This window comes from Budorcas taxicolor, chromosome 1 (assembly GCF_023091745.1).
Source record: "Budorcas taxicolor isolate Tak-1 chromosome 1, Takin1.1, whole genome shotgun sequence".
Taxonomy (NCBI): domain Eukaryota; kingdom Metazoa; phylum Chordata; class Mammalia; order Artiodactyla; family Bovidae; genus Budorcas; species Budorcas taxicolor.
The window spans coordinates 9216710-9232606 of NC_068910.1; the positions used below are offsets into that span (position 1 = coordinate 9216710).

The following is a 15897-nucleotide window of genomic DNA, read 5'->3' on the forward strand; positions in this document are numbered from 1 at the left end:
TCAGGGCACGCCTGGCTGGGCTGGCTCAGCCTGAGGGAAAGAACTAGCTGCTTCCAGACACACTGTAGGCCACCACCTGCCTCAGGGTTGGGCCAGCTGGCCCAAATCCTTGCCGGCTGCCAGAGCACTGGGCTCTCACAGGGCACCCTGAGGTGGGGCCCCGGCTGACTGCCCCCTCACTGTGGGTTAGGATGGAAAGGAACAGGACCCTGTGGAGACTTCCCAGCACAGACCTCTTCCCCATGTCCTCCGCTGCGTCGCTCCTCTCAGAGGCACCTAGATAATACTATGTGATCCACATTTCCTGAGCTGTTTTATAGTTGCTAAAACTACCACCAAATGGAAGAAAGTAACCACTTGATGGTCAGGCCCAGGTAGCCCCAGGATGGTTAACAGCTGTGAGGCCACCCTGTTACCTCACCATCCATCAATCCGAGCTGCACGTGTGCTGATCACATATCCTGCGATTCTGACCTTCACCTGGCCTTTGAAAACACTTTGCGGAGGGGCTTCCCTGGTGGCTCGGCAGTAAAGAAGCCACTGCGATGCGGGAGACAGCAGTCTGATCCCGGATCTGGGAAGATCTCACATGCTGCGGAGCAGCTAAGCCCAGGCTCTACAGCTACTGGGCCTGTGCTCTAGAGCCCGTGGTCCACAAGACTGAAAAGTGAGACGTGTGAGTCGCTCAGTCGTGTCCGACTTGTTTGCGACCCTGTCAGGCTCCTCTGTCCATAGAATTCTCCAGGCAAGAATACTGGAGTGGGTTGTCATGCCCTCCTCCAGGGGACCTTCCCGACGCATGGATCCATGCTGGACCCACCTGCATCGCAGGCAGATTCTTTCCAGTCTGAGCCAGCAGGGAAGCCCACTCCACAACAATGAGTGCTAGAACTAGAGAGCAGCCCCTTCTCTCCACAGTGAGAGAAACGCCTGCATGGCAACGAAGACCCCGAACAGCCAAAAATAAATTAAAAAAAAAAAACACTCATTTGTGGACCTAGCTTGACCATGTGCAAGTGTTAGTCACTCGGCTGTGTCTGACTTTGTGACCCCATGGACTGTAGCCCCTCAAGCTCCTCTGTCCATGGGATTTCCCAGGCTAGGATACTGGAGTGGGTTGCCATTTTATTCTCTAGGGGATCTTCCCAACCCAGGGATCGAACCCAGGTCTCCTGCATTGGCAGGTGGATTCTTTACCACTGAGCCACCTGGGAAGCCCGCAGCTCTTAAAGACAAAGTCCCGATTTCAGTTCCTGCACTGACTGGGGCTCCGTGTGCCTCCTTGCTCTCTGCATCCACCATGCACATTCCCCCACCCTCCCTGGCTCCCAGCCTAAACAGCTCCTCCTCTAAGAAGACTCTGGAGATGCCAAGTCTGGGTTAGGACTCCCCTAGGTGTTCCCACAGCCCTTGTGACCCCCAGCCCAGCACCACACCTTGGGTTATGTGGGTGTCTTCTGCTACTTTGGGGGCTAAGGACTATGTCTTGTTATCAGCACAGGGCCATGCACACAGCAGGTGCTTGATAACAACTGGAAAAGGAAATGAAGGATCTCCTTTAGCCCATGGACCACTTTCCCCTGAGCGTCAGCCCAGAAATCACTCCCCAGAGGGTGGGCTGACAGCACCCACAGTCCTCTCGGGTTTGCGCTCGCCCCACCCTCACTGCCCCGGCACTATCCAGGTTGGGGCATCTAGCTCTGCCAGTGAGCCTGTCTTCTCTCCCCTCTACACCCTTCCTCTACCCTACCCTGTCCTGGGGCTCCCTCTTTCTCTCTCCCTTCCTCTAGAGTCAACAGAAGACAGCTGCAGGTGGTCAGAAGGTGGGAGGAAAGTACATGAGTGGGGCTTTTCCTTCGCTAATCCTTCCTGAAAGCTCCTGGAGGGGTGCAATCTGACACCCCTCCACCCCACTCCCTCAGCTACAGCTCCCGCCTCCTTCCATTCAGAGCCATATGCTGAGAGACGGAGATTTTATCTTGAGAGCCCCAGGGAGGGACTGATTGAAGAGACCCCTCTGTAATGCAGCTCATAGCAACTGAACAGAAGGTCAGGGGCCAGTGGGAAAGGGGGGTTCCCACCAGGTTCCAGTCCCCCTGCCCCTCCTTAGCCTTGACCGTGCAGGCTGTGGACAGGAAACATTACCCAACTCTCCTGTGAAGAATGTTGCCCACTATCTCAGTTCTCTTTCCTTCTTCCCTGGTGGCTCAGATGGTAAAGAATCTGCCTGTAATGCAGGAGATCAGAGTTTGATCCCTGGATCAGGAAGATCTCTTGGAGAAGGGAATGGCAACCCACTCCAGTATTCTTGTCTGGAGAATCCCATGGACAAGGTGGGGCTAAGGTCCTTGGGGTCACAGAGTCAGATGCAACTGAGCAATGAACACTTCTACTTTCATCCCAGTTCTACAGGAATCTAGCCATTAGCTACCGCAGCAGACCATGGACGGTGCATCTGCGGAGAACTCGGGATGAAAAAATCAAGAAGCCTTCTGTGCTCTGGACACTGACTCTGGAGAGTGAAGATGCATATCTAAGGAATAATTCCAATGAACCCAGTCCTTGCATCTTCCCTTACATAGAAAAACCAGGGCTGGAATCATTCATTTGAAGTGTCGGTTCTTTGTGATAGTAATCTACATGTTTTCGTTTTTGCTAGCAAAATATGCCTGTATATCCTGGTTCCTCCCTTATGTCTTCAGAGCAACTCCTCAGCGGTTTCTGAGACGCTGTCTTCTGGGCTTTTGTCTTCATTGAGGTCCCCAAATACAATTTAACTCACAACTTTCAGGTTGCGCATTTTTCTTCAGTCCACATGGCCTAGGGATGGAAAGGGCTCCCGGTGATGCTAGCCCTGAGTGCTGTCACCCAGATCCACCCACAGCTCTGTAAAGGGCCCTTTTAGTGAGCTCTCTTCTAATGTGCGTTGTTAAGAATGACTATTTCCTGAGATCTTCCCTGGTGGTCCTGTGTCTGGGATCCCATGCTCACAATGCAGGGGGCTTGGGTTCAATCCCTGGTCAGGGAACCAGATTCCACGTGCTGCAACTCAGACCCAGCACAGCCAAATAAATAATTCTTTCTAATAAAAGGAACTCCCCTGGTGGTCCCGTGGTTAAGAATCTGCCTGCCAATGCAGGGTACATGGATTCAATCCCTGGTCTGGGACGATTCCACATGCAGTGGGGCAACCAAGCCTGTGTACTGCAACTACTGAAGCTCATGTGCCCTGGAGCCCATGTTCTGCAACAAGAAAAGCCATCACAATGAGAAGCCTGTGCACTGCAACTAGAAAGTAGCCCACATTCGCCACAATGAAAGAAAACCCCTGGACAGCAACGAAGACCCAGCGCAGCCAAAAATAAATAAACATTAAAAAAAAAAAGAAAAGAATGACTATTTTCTGCTGGAACTTTTACACACAGAGGGTGGCAGACACACTATATATGGGAACTCTGCCTGGGGCCAGAGCAATACCCAGTGATGCCCAGAAAGCCCGTGCTCTACAGGACTGTCACGCCAGGAGCGTGAGAGCTAGGCGGAGCACAGCCCAGGGCCCACGCTGTTCCTCTTCACCAGCACCTGCCCCCCGGCTTCCTCCATATCAGAAGGCAGAAATGCCAGACCTACGTTTCAGCTCCCTTTGTCCAGCCAATCAGACGTACCCTCCTGGGGTCAGGTGTCCCTTCCCTGGAGTCAGAGGTCCCTTCCCTGAGGCATGCTCAGAGGGCTGGTGACCAGCAGCAGGACAGCAGAGCCTCTGCTGTGGTGGGGGTCCTGGCAGCTGGGGAGCAGCCTGCAGTGTCTGCCAGAGGAGAACTGTGATGTGGGCATGACCTCTCTGTCTTGTCCTCCTGCACCTTCGGAGGAACACACGTCCCTTTTCAGAAATTCCACAGTTTCTTCCACCTGATAAAGCTGTCAGCAGGTGACCAGGGAAATGGGGGTGCATCAGGACTGGACGTTTGCCTGGCTGGAGCCAGAGGCAGTGGAAATCCAGCCAGGATGCAGGGAGAGGTTTCGGCAGCCCTGGCCGGCTGAGACAAAACTAGAACAGCCATCATTGCCAGCGTGGGACAGGTCTTCCCCGACTTAAGACAGGGCTACGTCCTGATAAACCCCCTGTAAGCTGAAAATGTCGTAAGGCGAAAATGTACTTAATACATTCAGGACATTGACTGCCTTCTCGGTGAGGCCTTCTTACATCCTTATAACCCTGTCCCAAGCCCTCCGCTCTGTCCCAGCACCCTCTACTACCTCGTTCTCTGTTTTTAATCTGTTCACTGCACCCCGTGTTATGTGGGACCCTAGTTCACTGACCAGGGATCAAACCCCCACCCCTCACACTGGCAGCATGGAGCCTTAACCCCTGAACTGCCAGGGACGTCCTGATGCAGTGTATCTTTACTCATCTCTTTGCTGCGTCTCCCAACACCAGAAAGTCAGCATTGTGAGGCAGGGAGTTTGCCCCTGTGGGGCTTCCCTGGCGGCTCAGATGGTAAAGAATCTGTCCACAACGCAGGAGACCCAGGTTGGAAAGATCCCCTGGAGAAGGAAATGGCAACCCACTCCAGTATTCTTGCCTGGAGAATCCCATGGACCGAGGAGCCTGGCGGGCTACAGTCCATGGGGTCGCAAAGAGTCAGACACGACTGAGCGACTAACACTTTCACTTACTGCCATATTCCTACTGCTTAGTACATGGCAGGTACTTTATGTGCCAAGTTGATGAATTAAGTGAGATGAAGATGCATATGAAAGAATCAGAGGAATCAGATTGCCACCAACTTTCACCCCTTCTCCATGTCCCTTACCCACCTAACCAAGGTGTCCTCCCCTGACACCTCATGAGGTCGTTTCTTTGCAAGGGGAGTCTAGTCTTCTCAAGCCCCTCTCCCTAACTCCTTAAATTAGAGATGGATTCCAGCATGTGTGGAGACCTTATTACAAAGTCAAACCCAGGGGATGGCTTAGGTATCAAAGGAATCTTAAGACTTCGGTATTTTACATTAGCTAAAATGTACAGACTTTATGTGGGCAGAGACTTTACGTAGCCATCCTAGAAAGGGCAGAATTTATCAATATAGGTGATCTTACCCGGAACTTGGGATTCAATGTGCTAGCATAAGCTACTGGAGGTTGTTCTGCAAGTCTGGTTGCTTGACTGAAATGAAACCTGGGTCTCACTAAATGCAGTTGAGATGACAGTTGCTTCCTGGTATAATGTAAAGAATCCAAAGCTTCAGAAAGATTCACACATTCATTCAAAATAAATGTTGGACTGAATTGATCCAGGACAACTCACCTTTTCCCTGAGTCCCTGGAGAGGACCCAGGAGATACTCGCTTCATCTAGGCTTTGGGAAGTTCATTGCTGAAAAGTTTCCATTCGCTAGGGCAGCTATAACAAAGTACTAGACTCTGAGTGGCTCCAACCACAGAAACTTACTGTCTCATAGTTGTGGAGGCTGGACGTTTAAGCCAAGATTTCAGTAGGACCCATGCTGTCTCTGAAGGTGCTAGGGAATTTTGGTTTAGGGTCACAGCCTACTCCAGCATGACTTCATCTCGATCTACAACACCTGCCTTTGGCCAGGATCAACAGACCCCCTAGGACCACAGAGGGGAAGCCAGTAGAATCCTACTGGATGTGTATGACAAGAGAACCAGAGGTCTGATAACCAGAAACCTAACTGCGGAGGAGAGGATCTCTCACGAATTTTCCAGATCAGGTCAGTTCACAAACCCAGAGGTCCTTTAAGGAAGCAGGTGGGTGCCCGTTAAGGTGGGCCCTGTGACAACAGCCCAGCTTCATGCCACCACTTTCCTCACAAGCCTTCCCAAAGAGACCTGTGGCCATTAGCCAGGGTTTGGCAGACACCACTTTTGGTCCACCACAAAGCCATTTTCCACTTCTAATGAAACAATTTTTGCTTAAACAACAAATGTGCCCGGCCTCAGGGAATGAACAGTGACTGGTCTAAACCAAACATGGCAACACTCACCTTAAAGGTGATATTTATATATTATTAATGTATAATATATAAGCCAATTATAAAAATAATTCAAATGTTGTTGAAATCTGTGTAACATTTCTATCCAAATACCCTCTGATCCTATCTTAATATTCTTCAGCATAACCATATATCATCGCTATTTCTAAATTGGGTGTGTGTGTGTGGTAGAATAGTAGACCTGCATTAAAATTCTGGTAGTGTTATATTTCATTTCTTCTGTGGTTGCTTTGCTGTTAAAAATTTTCAAAACCTTCTTCAAAAAGTGCTAGGAAGGGGACTTCCCTGGTGGCCCAGTGTAAGACTTCGCCTCCTATGTTGGAAAATGCAGGTTCGATGCAGGTTCGATCCCTGGTCTGGGAGCTAAGATTCCCACATACCTTGCGGCCAAAAAAAAAAACAACAAAGAATAAAACAAAAGCAATATTGTAAGAAATTCAATAAAAACTTTTAAAAAGTGCTAGGAACCCTTCAAGGAGGTCAGGTATCAAGGAGGTCAGGTATCAAGGAGGTCAGGTATCCACTCCAGGAACTCTATGCCCAGGGACAAGGTGAGGACAGTAACCTCACATATCAGGAAGATGGTCATAGCTGACATCACTCTGAGCCTAGTTCCCGTCATCTGTTGTGACACAGGCACCCTCTGCCCTGACACACTAGGAGAGGCACATGGGGACACCCAGCCACACCCAGCTTTATCATGTCCCTGGAGGAACCAAGCTGCCAACACCCCAGCCCCGGGGCAGAAGGCATATAAATAAATAAAATGAAAGTCACTCAGTCGTGTCTGGACCCCACTCACAGACTATATAGTCCATGGACTTCTCCAGGCCACAATATTGGAGTGAGTGGCCTTGCCCTTCTCCAGGGGATCTTCCCAACCCAGGGATTGAACCCAGGTCTCCCACATTGCAGGTGGATTCTTTACCAGCTGAGCCACAAGGAAGCCTAAGAATACTGGAGTGGGTAGCCTATCCCTTCTCCAGTGTATATTCCCAACCCAGGAATTGAACTGGAGTCTCCAGAGAAGGATAAATTAGAAACTTGGGATTAACATGCACCATATATAAAATCGACCCAGGAATCCTGGGTCGGGCAGATCCCCTGGAGAAGGAAATGGCAATTCACTCCAGCACTCTTGCCTGGAAAATCCCATGGACAGAGGAGCCTGATAGGCTACAGTCCATGGGGTCACAAAGAGTCAGACTGAGCGACTTCACTTCATATATGAAATAGGTAACGAGGACCTGCTGTAGTTCACAGGGAACTCTTCTCAACACTCTGTAATAACCTAAATGAGAAAAGAACATGAGGAGAACGAATATATGCTTGAGTCACTACGCTGTACACCTGAAACACGTAAATCAACTATACTCCCATAAAAAAAAAATTTTTCCCTACTCTGCCAAAAATCTGAAAAAAAAAATTTTTTTTATTGCACAAGGGTGAAAAATTCTGAGGCAGAGGAAAGGGTACCCCTTGTCACCATCTTCCCCAGGCCAGAAGCAACAAAGCATACCAGAGAATCAGCCAACACGCTCCATCCACAGCCTTGTGTACCCCCTCCATCCTCGACCCCTCCCCAAGGATGCCGGTATCAGGGATCCACATTTCTAGGGACCCCAGATCCCCACTATGTCTGTTTCTCACCCAGTGGTGAGGGCCCAGCAACCCAGGTCGGCCCAGAGAAAACTCGGGCCCTGCCCAGGGCTCATTCCAGGGCAGAACAGTTTCTGCTTCCGGGATGGGTAGGCATGGCAGTGGGAGCTGGACGAAGGGTCCCACCCAGACTTTCTGGGAGAGAACACAGCATGGGGGTCTGTAAGCTGCTGGAAAGAATACCTCACCAAGGGAGACCTGGGCACAAGACACAACATTAGGAGTGTTCTTTTTTTTTTAAAGTATTTATTGCAGAAAATGTTGGACACAGTGTGACGAGTGGCTGAGTTCCAACAACTTCCGTTCCAGGACAAGGAGGAAAAACGTCTGCAACAGGACCACGTGGACCGTCCCGGCTGTAAGTGGGCACCCAGCCAGTGGATGCTGCCCAGGCAGAGAGCCGGCTTGGGGTGAGCCCCTGCTGGGATCCCAGACCTCCCTCTGCCCCGTCCCAGTCCTGTGACACATTTGGCCCTGGTGGCCCTCTGAACAGAGAGAAGAGGCCTCGCTGGTTTCACCTCAGTGAGCCTGAGGTCCTGGAGAGGCGGTGACATCTAGATGCTCATGCCACTGACCAAAGGGACCCACTATGGGCAACAAGTAAGCATGGCCGGAAGTCACCAAGACTCTGGCGGCCACAGAAGCAAAGGCTGCAGTCCCCGAGTCCCAGAGGCAGCAGTGTGGCCCACTGGCCCCAGGTCTAAGGAGCTCGGGGCTCCGACGGAACATCCGGCCACAGCCCGGTCCTGGGCGTCTCCCACCCGGGTTTGGCCAGAGCTGCTGCGGCACTTGAGGCCCTCAGCCCAGGCCAGGGTCACGGGATCCTGGGGCCTGACTTCACCCAGGACCACCACCCATGGACAGCAGCACATCCAACCACAAATCCACACACGTTCTCACCCAGCCTCACAAGGTGCTGGCTAGTCTGTTCTCCCAGCCATAAAATGGAGCTGGAATCTACTGCCCAGCCCACCTCTCTGGGCCCCAGAGAACTCAGGGGCATGACGGCAGGCTTCCCAAGGTCGTTTTCATCAGGGTGTTTAGTACAAGAATCAAAAGTGATGACGGGGCTGGGAAAATCCTCCCAGGCCAGGGGCTGACTCCGGCTCCTGCCTTTCCCAGGCTTCATGCCCCAGGTGGAAGTCAACGAACGCCAGGACAGGCTTTTCAAATCCTTCACAGCAAAGGCAGGTGTGGCCACCAGTGTATATGCGTGCATGGACGCCGGCAGCAGCAGTCGAGGTAGCCAGTGGCACAGCTGGGAGCGGAAGAGGGCAGCCTCTCCCTCGAGCACTGGGAAGGGGGATGCGTACAACAGCTCTGTCCTTATGTCTTTCTGTGTTGCACCAGCTTACATGTTGCACCATGAGGGCAGTTGGGGCAGGGGTGGCCTTGGCCACCGGCTCCTAAAGTATTCCAGTGTAGGCATCATTGGGAAAGGGTGACCGCCAATGCCCCCCTCCCTGTGTGTTTCTGGGGATCCCCACATGCAGAAGTGAACATATTGCTTTCCCAAGCATCTGCCAATGCAGACGCACGGACCCCAGGGTCTAGCCCGTGGAGGGGGCTGCCTGCCGTGGTAGAGGCTCTTCAGCTCCTGGCAGAGTGGGCTGGAGAGGGTTTACTCCCGCTGACTGAGGCAGAAGCAGCTCAGGATTCCCTGAAGATCTTGCCTCTGGCTCCAGAAGTGGCTGCAGAGAGGGCAGCAGAACCTTGGCAGGGTCCCCAGGTCCACCCAGGTGCCGCAGCCTCGGTGGCTGAAAACATCACAGCAAGTGCTTTCCATTTCACATTTTTGGGGTTTCGTGCTTCACAAGGCCCCCCAGCCGGTGAGAGAGAACAGGAGGAGCAGATGTGGGAGCCCTCTCACCGGCCAGGGGGCAGACGCGGTCAGGCGAGCAATGCTCAGCAGCAGGTCAGACACCACGTATACAGCCCTGTGGCTGCCAACAAGGAAACAGGTGGGCTGGGGAGGGGCTTCTGGGTGCCACCAGCCAATCATGGCTCTGAGGGCGTTTCCTGGGCAGTGACTGTCACACAGACCAGTGGGCCTGGAATGACCGCTGTCCACAGGGATCAACGCCGGCCCGGGGTTCACAGTGGACAAGATATGGTCACTGGTGAGCTGGGACCGTGACGAGGGCTTCCTCCGGAGGCCGAGAGATGTCTACATTCTGCACAAAAATAGACACACAAGAGCACTGACCCTGTGCCAAGAAGAGACAGACACTGCTGTCTGCTCTGCTCATCACTGCAGCTGCTGGACTCACATTCTCACCCTGAGGAGCCCCAGCTGCAGGACTTACAGCCCAGCCTTCCCTAAGAGCTGGGGGTCAAGAGTCACTTGGCACATGGTGGATGGACAGACACCAGAACAAAGGTGGGAGGGGGAGGGCACCTCCAGTTACCACTTGCTCCTTGCAGGCAGGTCAATGGTTACTCAGAAAGAGGCCACCCCCTCCTCCTGCCTCAGGTCTGGGTCAGGTGGGGAGAAACACCTAGCTGGGGATTATATCCTCATCAGAGGGGCAGGAAGGGGACCAGCTGCTGGGGATGCCCTCCTCCTGGCTGTGTCAGTGGGCAGATGTCAGATATGGGCCCAGCAGCCTGTAGGCATCTCTTGGTCTGCAGCTGATCTGTCCCTTGAGAGCTGGGGCCCCGGGCTCCCTGCATGTCCTGAAACCACTACCGCCCCCGCCAAAACCAACAGAGAACTCAAGCTCACTCAGGAGGCCCCCAGCTGGGCCTGGCCGTGGCGCTGGCTCTGTCTGGACCCCCAGGAACATGCCCACCACCCCAGCAGTGACCCCGCTGCTACCTGAGGCCTGTCTCGGTGTGTGTTCACGGCTGCCACATTCAGGAATATGGACTCCACTTTACAACCTGTCAAAGGGAAGACGCACACCCATTTCCCCTCCTGAAAGGCAGCTAGGCCACAGGTAGAAGCTTCCCCCAGGAGGCAGCTTGGGGTGCTGGGGACCGAGCACAGCCTCAGCCTCACCCCAGACCTCCCACCTTAGGCATTTCTAGATGCCCCCTGGGGAAGGATGAGGCACCTTGTCAGGCCCAAGGCTCCATGCCACTGCCCAGCACGGGCTCAGCGAGGAGCCCAGGCACCAGGCAGCGCCACGCTGAGGACAAGAAGCCTACCTCGGGGGCTGAGGACAGTCCAAGGAGCAACAAGCTGAGCTCAGTGAGGGGTCATCATGCACAGTCCTCAGGGCCCCCAAACCACCATACCCAGCCCCGTCGCACACATGAGGCCAAATCACCATGGTACCAGGCGCTCAGTGCAAAGGGGGACGAGGGGATTAACACACATTATAATGACATTGGCTACCACTGAGCTTTGCAATTATTGCCCCAAGGACCCAACCACGTATGGGAGTGCCTCTCCCAGTGCTAAAGGGGAAAAATCGAGACCGAGGAGGTTAGGAAGCCGCCTGAAGCCTCTGCTGGCAGAGCCCAAGGCAGGGGCACATAGTCTAAGGTTCAGGTGCTAGGTGCCATGGGGCTTTGTGGGGGATTCTAGAAAAATCAGTAGAAAAGGCCTTCCTGTGGGTGGGTGATGGTTAAGGAAAAGATCACCAGGGGGCCACAGAAATCGAAACAAAAAAATTGAAAAGCAAACTGGGGTGTTATCCTTCAAAGGGAAAAAAAAATAGCAAACTGGATCTTGCCTAGGAAATCCCACGGACAGCAGAGCCTGGTGGGCTACAGTCCATGGGATCACAGGAGTCAGACAGGATTTAGTGACTAAACAAAAACACGGACTTGGCAGTTTCTGTTATGCCCGTGCTATAAGAATCGAAATAATTAAAAGCATTATTTGTGATATATAGAAAACAAAAAGCAAACGGGAAAGGTGGTGGGGTGGCGGCAGGAGGAATGAGCTTCTAATAGAATTTTGAAGGGAGGGGTTTGCAGACAGTCAAGGAACCGTGTAGAGAGCCAGGCTGGTCACCAGGTCAGCGTGCGGGAAGCTCCCTTACCGTAAGCCACGGGGGTCAGCTTCAGGACCGTGTGCAGCGGACACTTGAGGTAGGGCAGCTGCTCTGTGGACACAGGCAGGGAGGGCTGGCACCGGAGAGGACCAGGTGACAGTCCTCCGCGATCTCTCACACACCCCACCTCCCCCAGTGGGGTTTGCATCCACACCTGCAGCCTTGTCAAGGAAGTAGGCCAGGAGGCAGCGCATCACAGCCTGGTGGCAGATGACCAGCACGTTCTCTTGCCGCTCCAGCTCCATGATGACAGGCTCGAGTCGCTGGACTAGGTCCTCATAGGACTGTAAGGGCAAGCGGGAGGCGTCCCTCAGCCCAGCTCCGGGCATAGGCATGGACACGACCTGGGGTGGGGGCTACCTTCTCCTGGAACGCCTCACCCCTCTGGAAGGTTGGGGAGGACTGGCAGTCTGACAAAGGGATCACCTCCCCAATCCCAGGGCCTGGTCCCAGTAGGATCAAGAGGGCAGGGCTGGGGTTCAGGCTGCATCCAAGGGATCACCTCCCTGCCTACTCTGCGCCGTTCACTGAACCCTCAGCTGCTGGAATTCACATGCTGGCCACTGATGACTGGTGGAAAAGACTGCTCCCTGGCTGCCCACAGCACATGATGTGCAAAGAATGAGCCTTGGAGGCAGGGGAAAGAAAGCCCTCAAACTTCCCACAGTGCAATCTGTCAGCACACCTGAGCTCCCAGGTAAGACCCTTACAGCCCAGTACACCTCCCAGGTGCCGTGAGGGAGCCCATGGACCAACCTTGGGGCCTGGAAGGTTCAGAGCTTTACACTAGGAGACCCAGCCCTGGGGGTTCACCCCTGTTTGCACAGAGTGAGCAGTCTTTACGGTGGGGGGGAATAAAGGCCTCAAGCTTGGAGCTGCGTTGTGCTCATGCTTTGATCTAGAATAACACCAACCTGATGTGTGTGGGTGCCCAGGGTTTCTGAGGGAAATCCTAGATTGATTCTTTTGGCAACTATCTTCCCTACCGGTTCCTCCCCATGCCCTACCCTGCCCTATCCTCTGAGCAGTTAGCTACTCTGTTTCTTTTACACCCCACTGTTATCTGGGTGCTTCTAAATTTGGGCTCTGCCTCACAGTATGATGTGGGGAAACATTGATGCTACCCAGAGCTGTCCTGTCCCCAAGAACAGCACAGCCCGGCATTTGGACCAGAGGCTCCTGCATGAGTACGCGGATGCGTGTACACCCAGGGGCTCCTGCATGGGTATACAGATGCGTGTACACGCAGAGCTGTGTCTGTGGGAGGTGCTTTTGTTTGGCCACTGCCCCAGGTCACCTCCGAGCAGTGGAAGACACACAAGTCCCAGGTGACGCTGTTTCTACCCAAGACCTGGGCTGCGGCAAGAGCCAGTCTGAGGGGAGGTTACAGGGGAGGTGACTTGTGGTGGCCACGACTCATGTGGGGAAGGGGAACCCCTTGGTCTGGATTCAGGGCTGGGGGTGGTGTCTGGAGCAGCAGGGAGGATGGAGTCAGCCCATGAAGGGAGAGCAAAGACGGGGGCAGCACTCGCCATCCCCCACCCAAGGCAGGGCCTGCAGCCTGGGCCACAGCTGGGAAGTGATGGAGACCACACACACCCAGGTGGCCGACCTCTGAGGCCAGGCCCCTCCTGCTGCCCACGCAGCCACTGCACTGCCCCTCAGGACCCTGGGCCACAGGCAGGCAGCAGGTGGCAGGGACTAAGCCCCCAAATCCCACCTACCTCCCCCTTGGGGTACCGGTACCGGTACTTGTCTTGGTCTCGCAGGGCAAACTCCAGTGGATAATGGTCCTGAATCTCCTCGTAGGTCATTTCCTCACAGACGCCCTAGGGAGACACCACAGTCATCACAGCGCCCACTCCAGGCCCGGGGGGTCGGGGAAGGGCATTTCCTGGGCCACGGGGGCTTCCTGGCCTGGAGGTTAGAACCCAGCTGGGAAGAGTAGGCCCCCTGGGAACACTAAGCAGGGGGCACTCTTGCACTTGGAAATAGCTGTCATGAGTCTTTTCAACCCACCCATCATACACCCAGCCAGCCAGTTTCTGCCATAAAAATACACACAGAAATGTTAACTAGGTGTCTTTTCTAAAGCGTCTTTGGTTTTCTGTGCTCTAGAAATGCTACACCAACACACGGACTACTGTCAGTTCAGTTCAGTTCAGTCGCTCAGTCGTGTCCCACTCTTTGTGACCCCATGAATCGCAGCACGCCAGGCCTCCCTGTCCATCACCAACTCCCGGAGTTCACTCAGACTCACGTCCATTGAGTCAGTGATGCCATCCAGCCATCTCATCCTCTGTCATCTGCTTCTCCTCCTGCCCCCAATCCCTCCCAGCATCAGAGTCTTTTCCAATGAGTCAACTCTTCACATGAGGTGGCCAAAGTACTGGAGTTTCAGCTTTAGCATCATTCCTTCCAAAGAACACCCAGGACTGATTTCCTTTAGGATGGACTGGTTGCATCTCTTTGCAGTCCAAGGGCCCCTCAAGAGTCTTCTCCAACACCACAGTTCAAAAGCATCAATTCTTCAGCACTCAGCCTTCTTCACAGTCCAACTCTCACATCCATACATGACCACAGGAAAAACCATAGCCTTGACAAGACGGACTACTGTATAAGGTATAAAGTAAGATCTCACTTGCGTCACTCAGGCTGTACACACACGCGCAGCATAAAGTATCCTGTACAAATGCCATTTTAAAACAAAACCAAAGAGCCCAGGAAAATCTGTGGTCTGACTGGTGTCAGTCTTCCAGGGCTCAAGCCAAGACCCAGCACACAGGCTATGTCTAGAGAGGAAGCAATTAAACGCCTGTAATAAAAAGCAAATGTTTTATGGTGTGTGTGTGTTTGTTTTTTCCCCTAGACAAGGCCCTGGGGCAAAGTCGTCTATCAAAAAGGAAATATAAAGGGGAAAATTTATATCTGTAAATGCCTATATCAAAAAAGAAAGATCTCATATCACTAATCTAAATCGTCCACCTTAAGATCCTGGAAAAACAGCAAACTAGGCCCAAAGCAGGCAGGAGAACACAGTACAAATTCAAACAGAAATTCATGAAATAGAAAACAGAGAATAGAGAAAAGCAACAAAATCAAAAGTTAGTTCTTCGAAAAGATAAGAGAAAACTCTTACTGGGATGACAGGAAAAAAGACAGTGCAAATTATTAAACCAGGAATGAAACAGGGATATTATTAAAAAGCTTATAGAGACAAAAAGAGACTATAAGGGAATGTTATGAACACTTCTGACTCAACAAACGTGAGTTTGAGCGAACTCCGGGATACAGTGGAGGACAGAGGAGCCTGGCATGCTGCAGGCCATGGGGCCACAAAGAATCGGACATGATTTAGTGACTGAACAATAATAAACTGCCAAGAAATAAGAAAACTTAGATCAAATAGGAAAATTCTTACAAAGATACAAAACTACATTGTGAGATGACTGTGTTCTCCCAAAAGACACACTAAAGTCCTTGACCCTGGGAACTGCGAATGTGACCTTATTGGAAATTGTCTTTGCAGATATAATCAAGTAGATGAGGTCCAATGACTGGTGTCCTTTTAAGAAGACCATGTGAAGACACAGGGAGACACACTCAGGAAGAAGGCCACATGATGGGGGGACAGGGACTAGAGGGATGCACCAATAAGCCAAGGAATGTCAAGGATTGCTGGCAGCTAGTAGAAATTTGGTAAAAAGATGGGCACTATTAGAAGGAATTCCCTGGCGGTTCTCATTGCCGAGGGCCCAGGATCAATCTCTGATCAAGGAACTAAGATCCTGCAAGTCAGGTGTGGCCAAAAGAAATGATTAGGGTGATGGCTCAGAAAGAACTGAAGGACAGTAGAGAAGCCTCTATTGTCCTAGGGAAAACATATATCATCGTGAACAGAATGTTGCTAGAAATATGAATGTTTAGGCATTTCCTTGGAGGTTCAGTTGGTAGGACTCTGCTTTAATTGCCATGGCCCCAAAGAGGAACTAAAGAGCCTCTTGATGAAGGTGAAAGAGGAGAGTGAAAAAGCTGACTTAACACTCAACAAACAAAAAAACAAAGATCATGGCATCTGGTCCCATCACTTCATGACAAATAGATGGGGAAACAATGGAAACAGTGACAGCCTTTATTTTCTTGGGCTTCAAAATCACTGCAAATGGTGACTGCAGCCATGAAGCTGAAAGACGCTTGCTCCTTGGAAGAAAAGTTATGACA

The 15897-nt window shown here is 52.3% G+C and overlaps 1 protein-coding gene across 5 annotated transcripts in view; it reads right to left on the reverse strand.

Annotated features, from left to right (window-relative positions):
* Nucleotides 1-7903: 7903 nt before the first annotated feature.
* The window catches only part of PFKFB4 (6-phosphofructo-2-kinase/fructose-2,6-biphosphatase 4), a 32644-nt gene continuing 24650 nt past the window's right edge, over nucleotides 7904-15897 (reverse strand). For 3 of the 5 annotated variants that reach the window (XM_052644034.1, XM_052644019.1, XM_052644051.1), the window contains 5 exons: nucleotides 13401-13505; nucleotides 11831-11960; nucleotides 11665-11727; nucleotides 10398-10555; nucleotides 7904-9846 (listed from right to left, as the gene is read on the reverse strand). In XM_052644034.1, coding sequence (XP_052499994.1) covers nucleotides 10398-10555; nucleotides 11665-11727; nucleotides 11831-11960; nucleotides 13401-13505 — 456 coding nt within the window. In that variant the 3' untranslated portion in view covers nucleotides 7904-9846. The remainder of the gene's footprint in view (nucleotides 9847-10397; nucleotides 10556-11664; nucleotides 11728-11830; nucleotides 11961-13400; nucleotides 13506-15897) is intronic. The other 2 variants (XM_052644043.1, XM_052644026.1) reach the window with 1 other exon arrangement.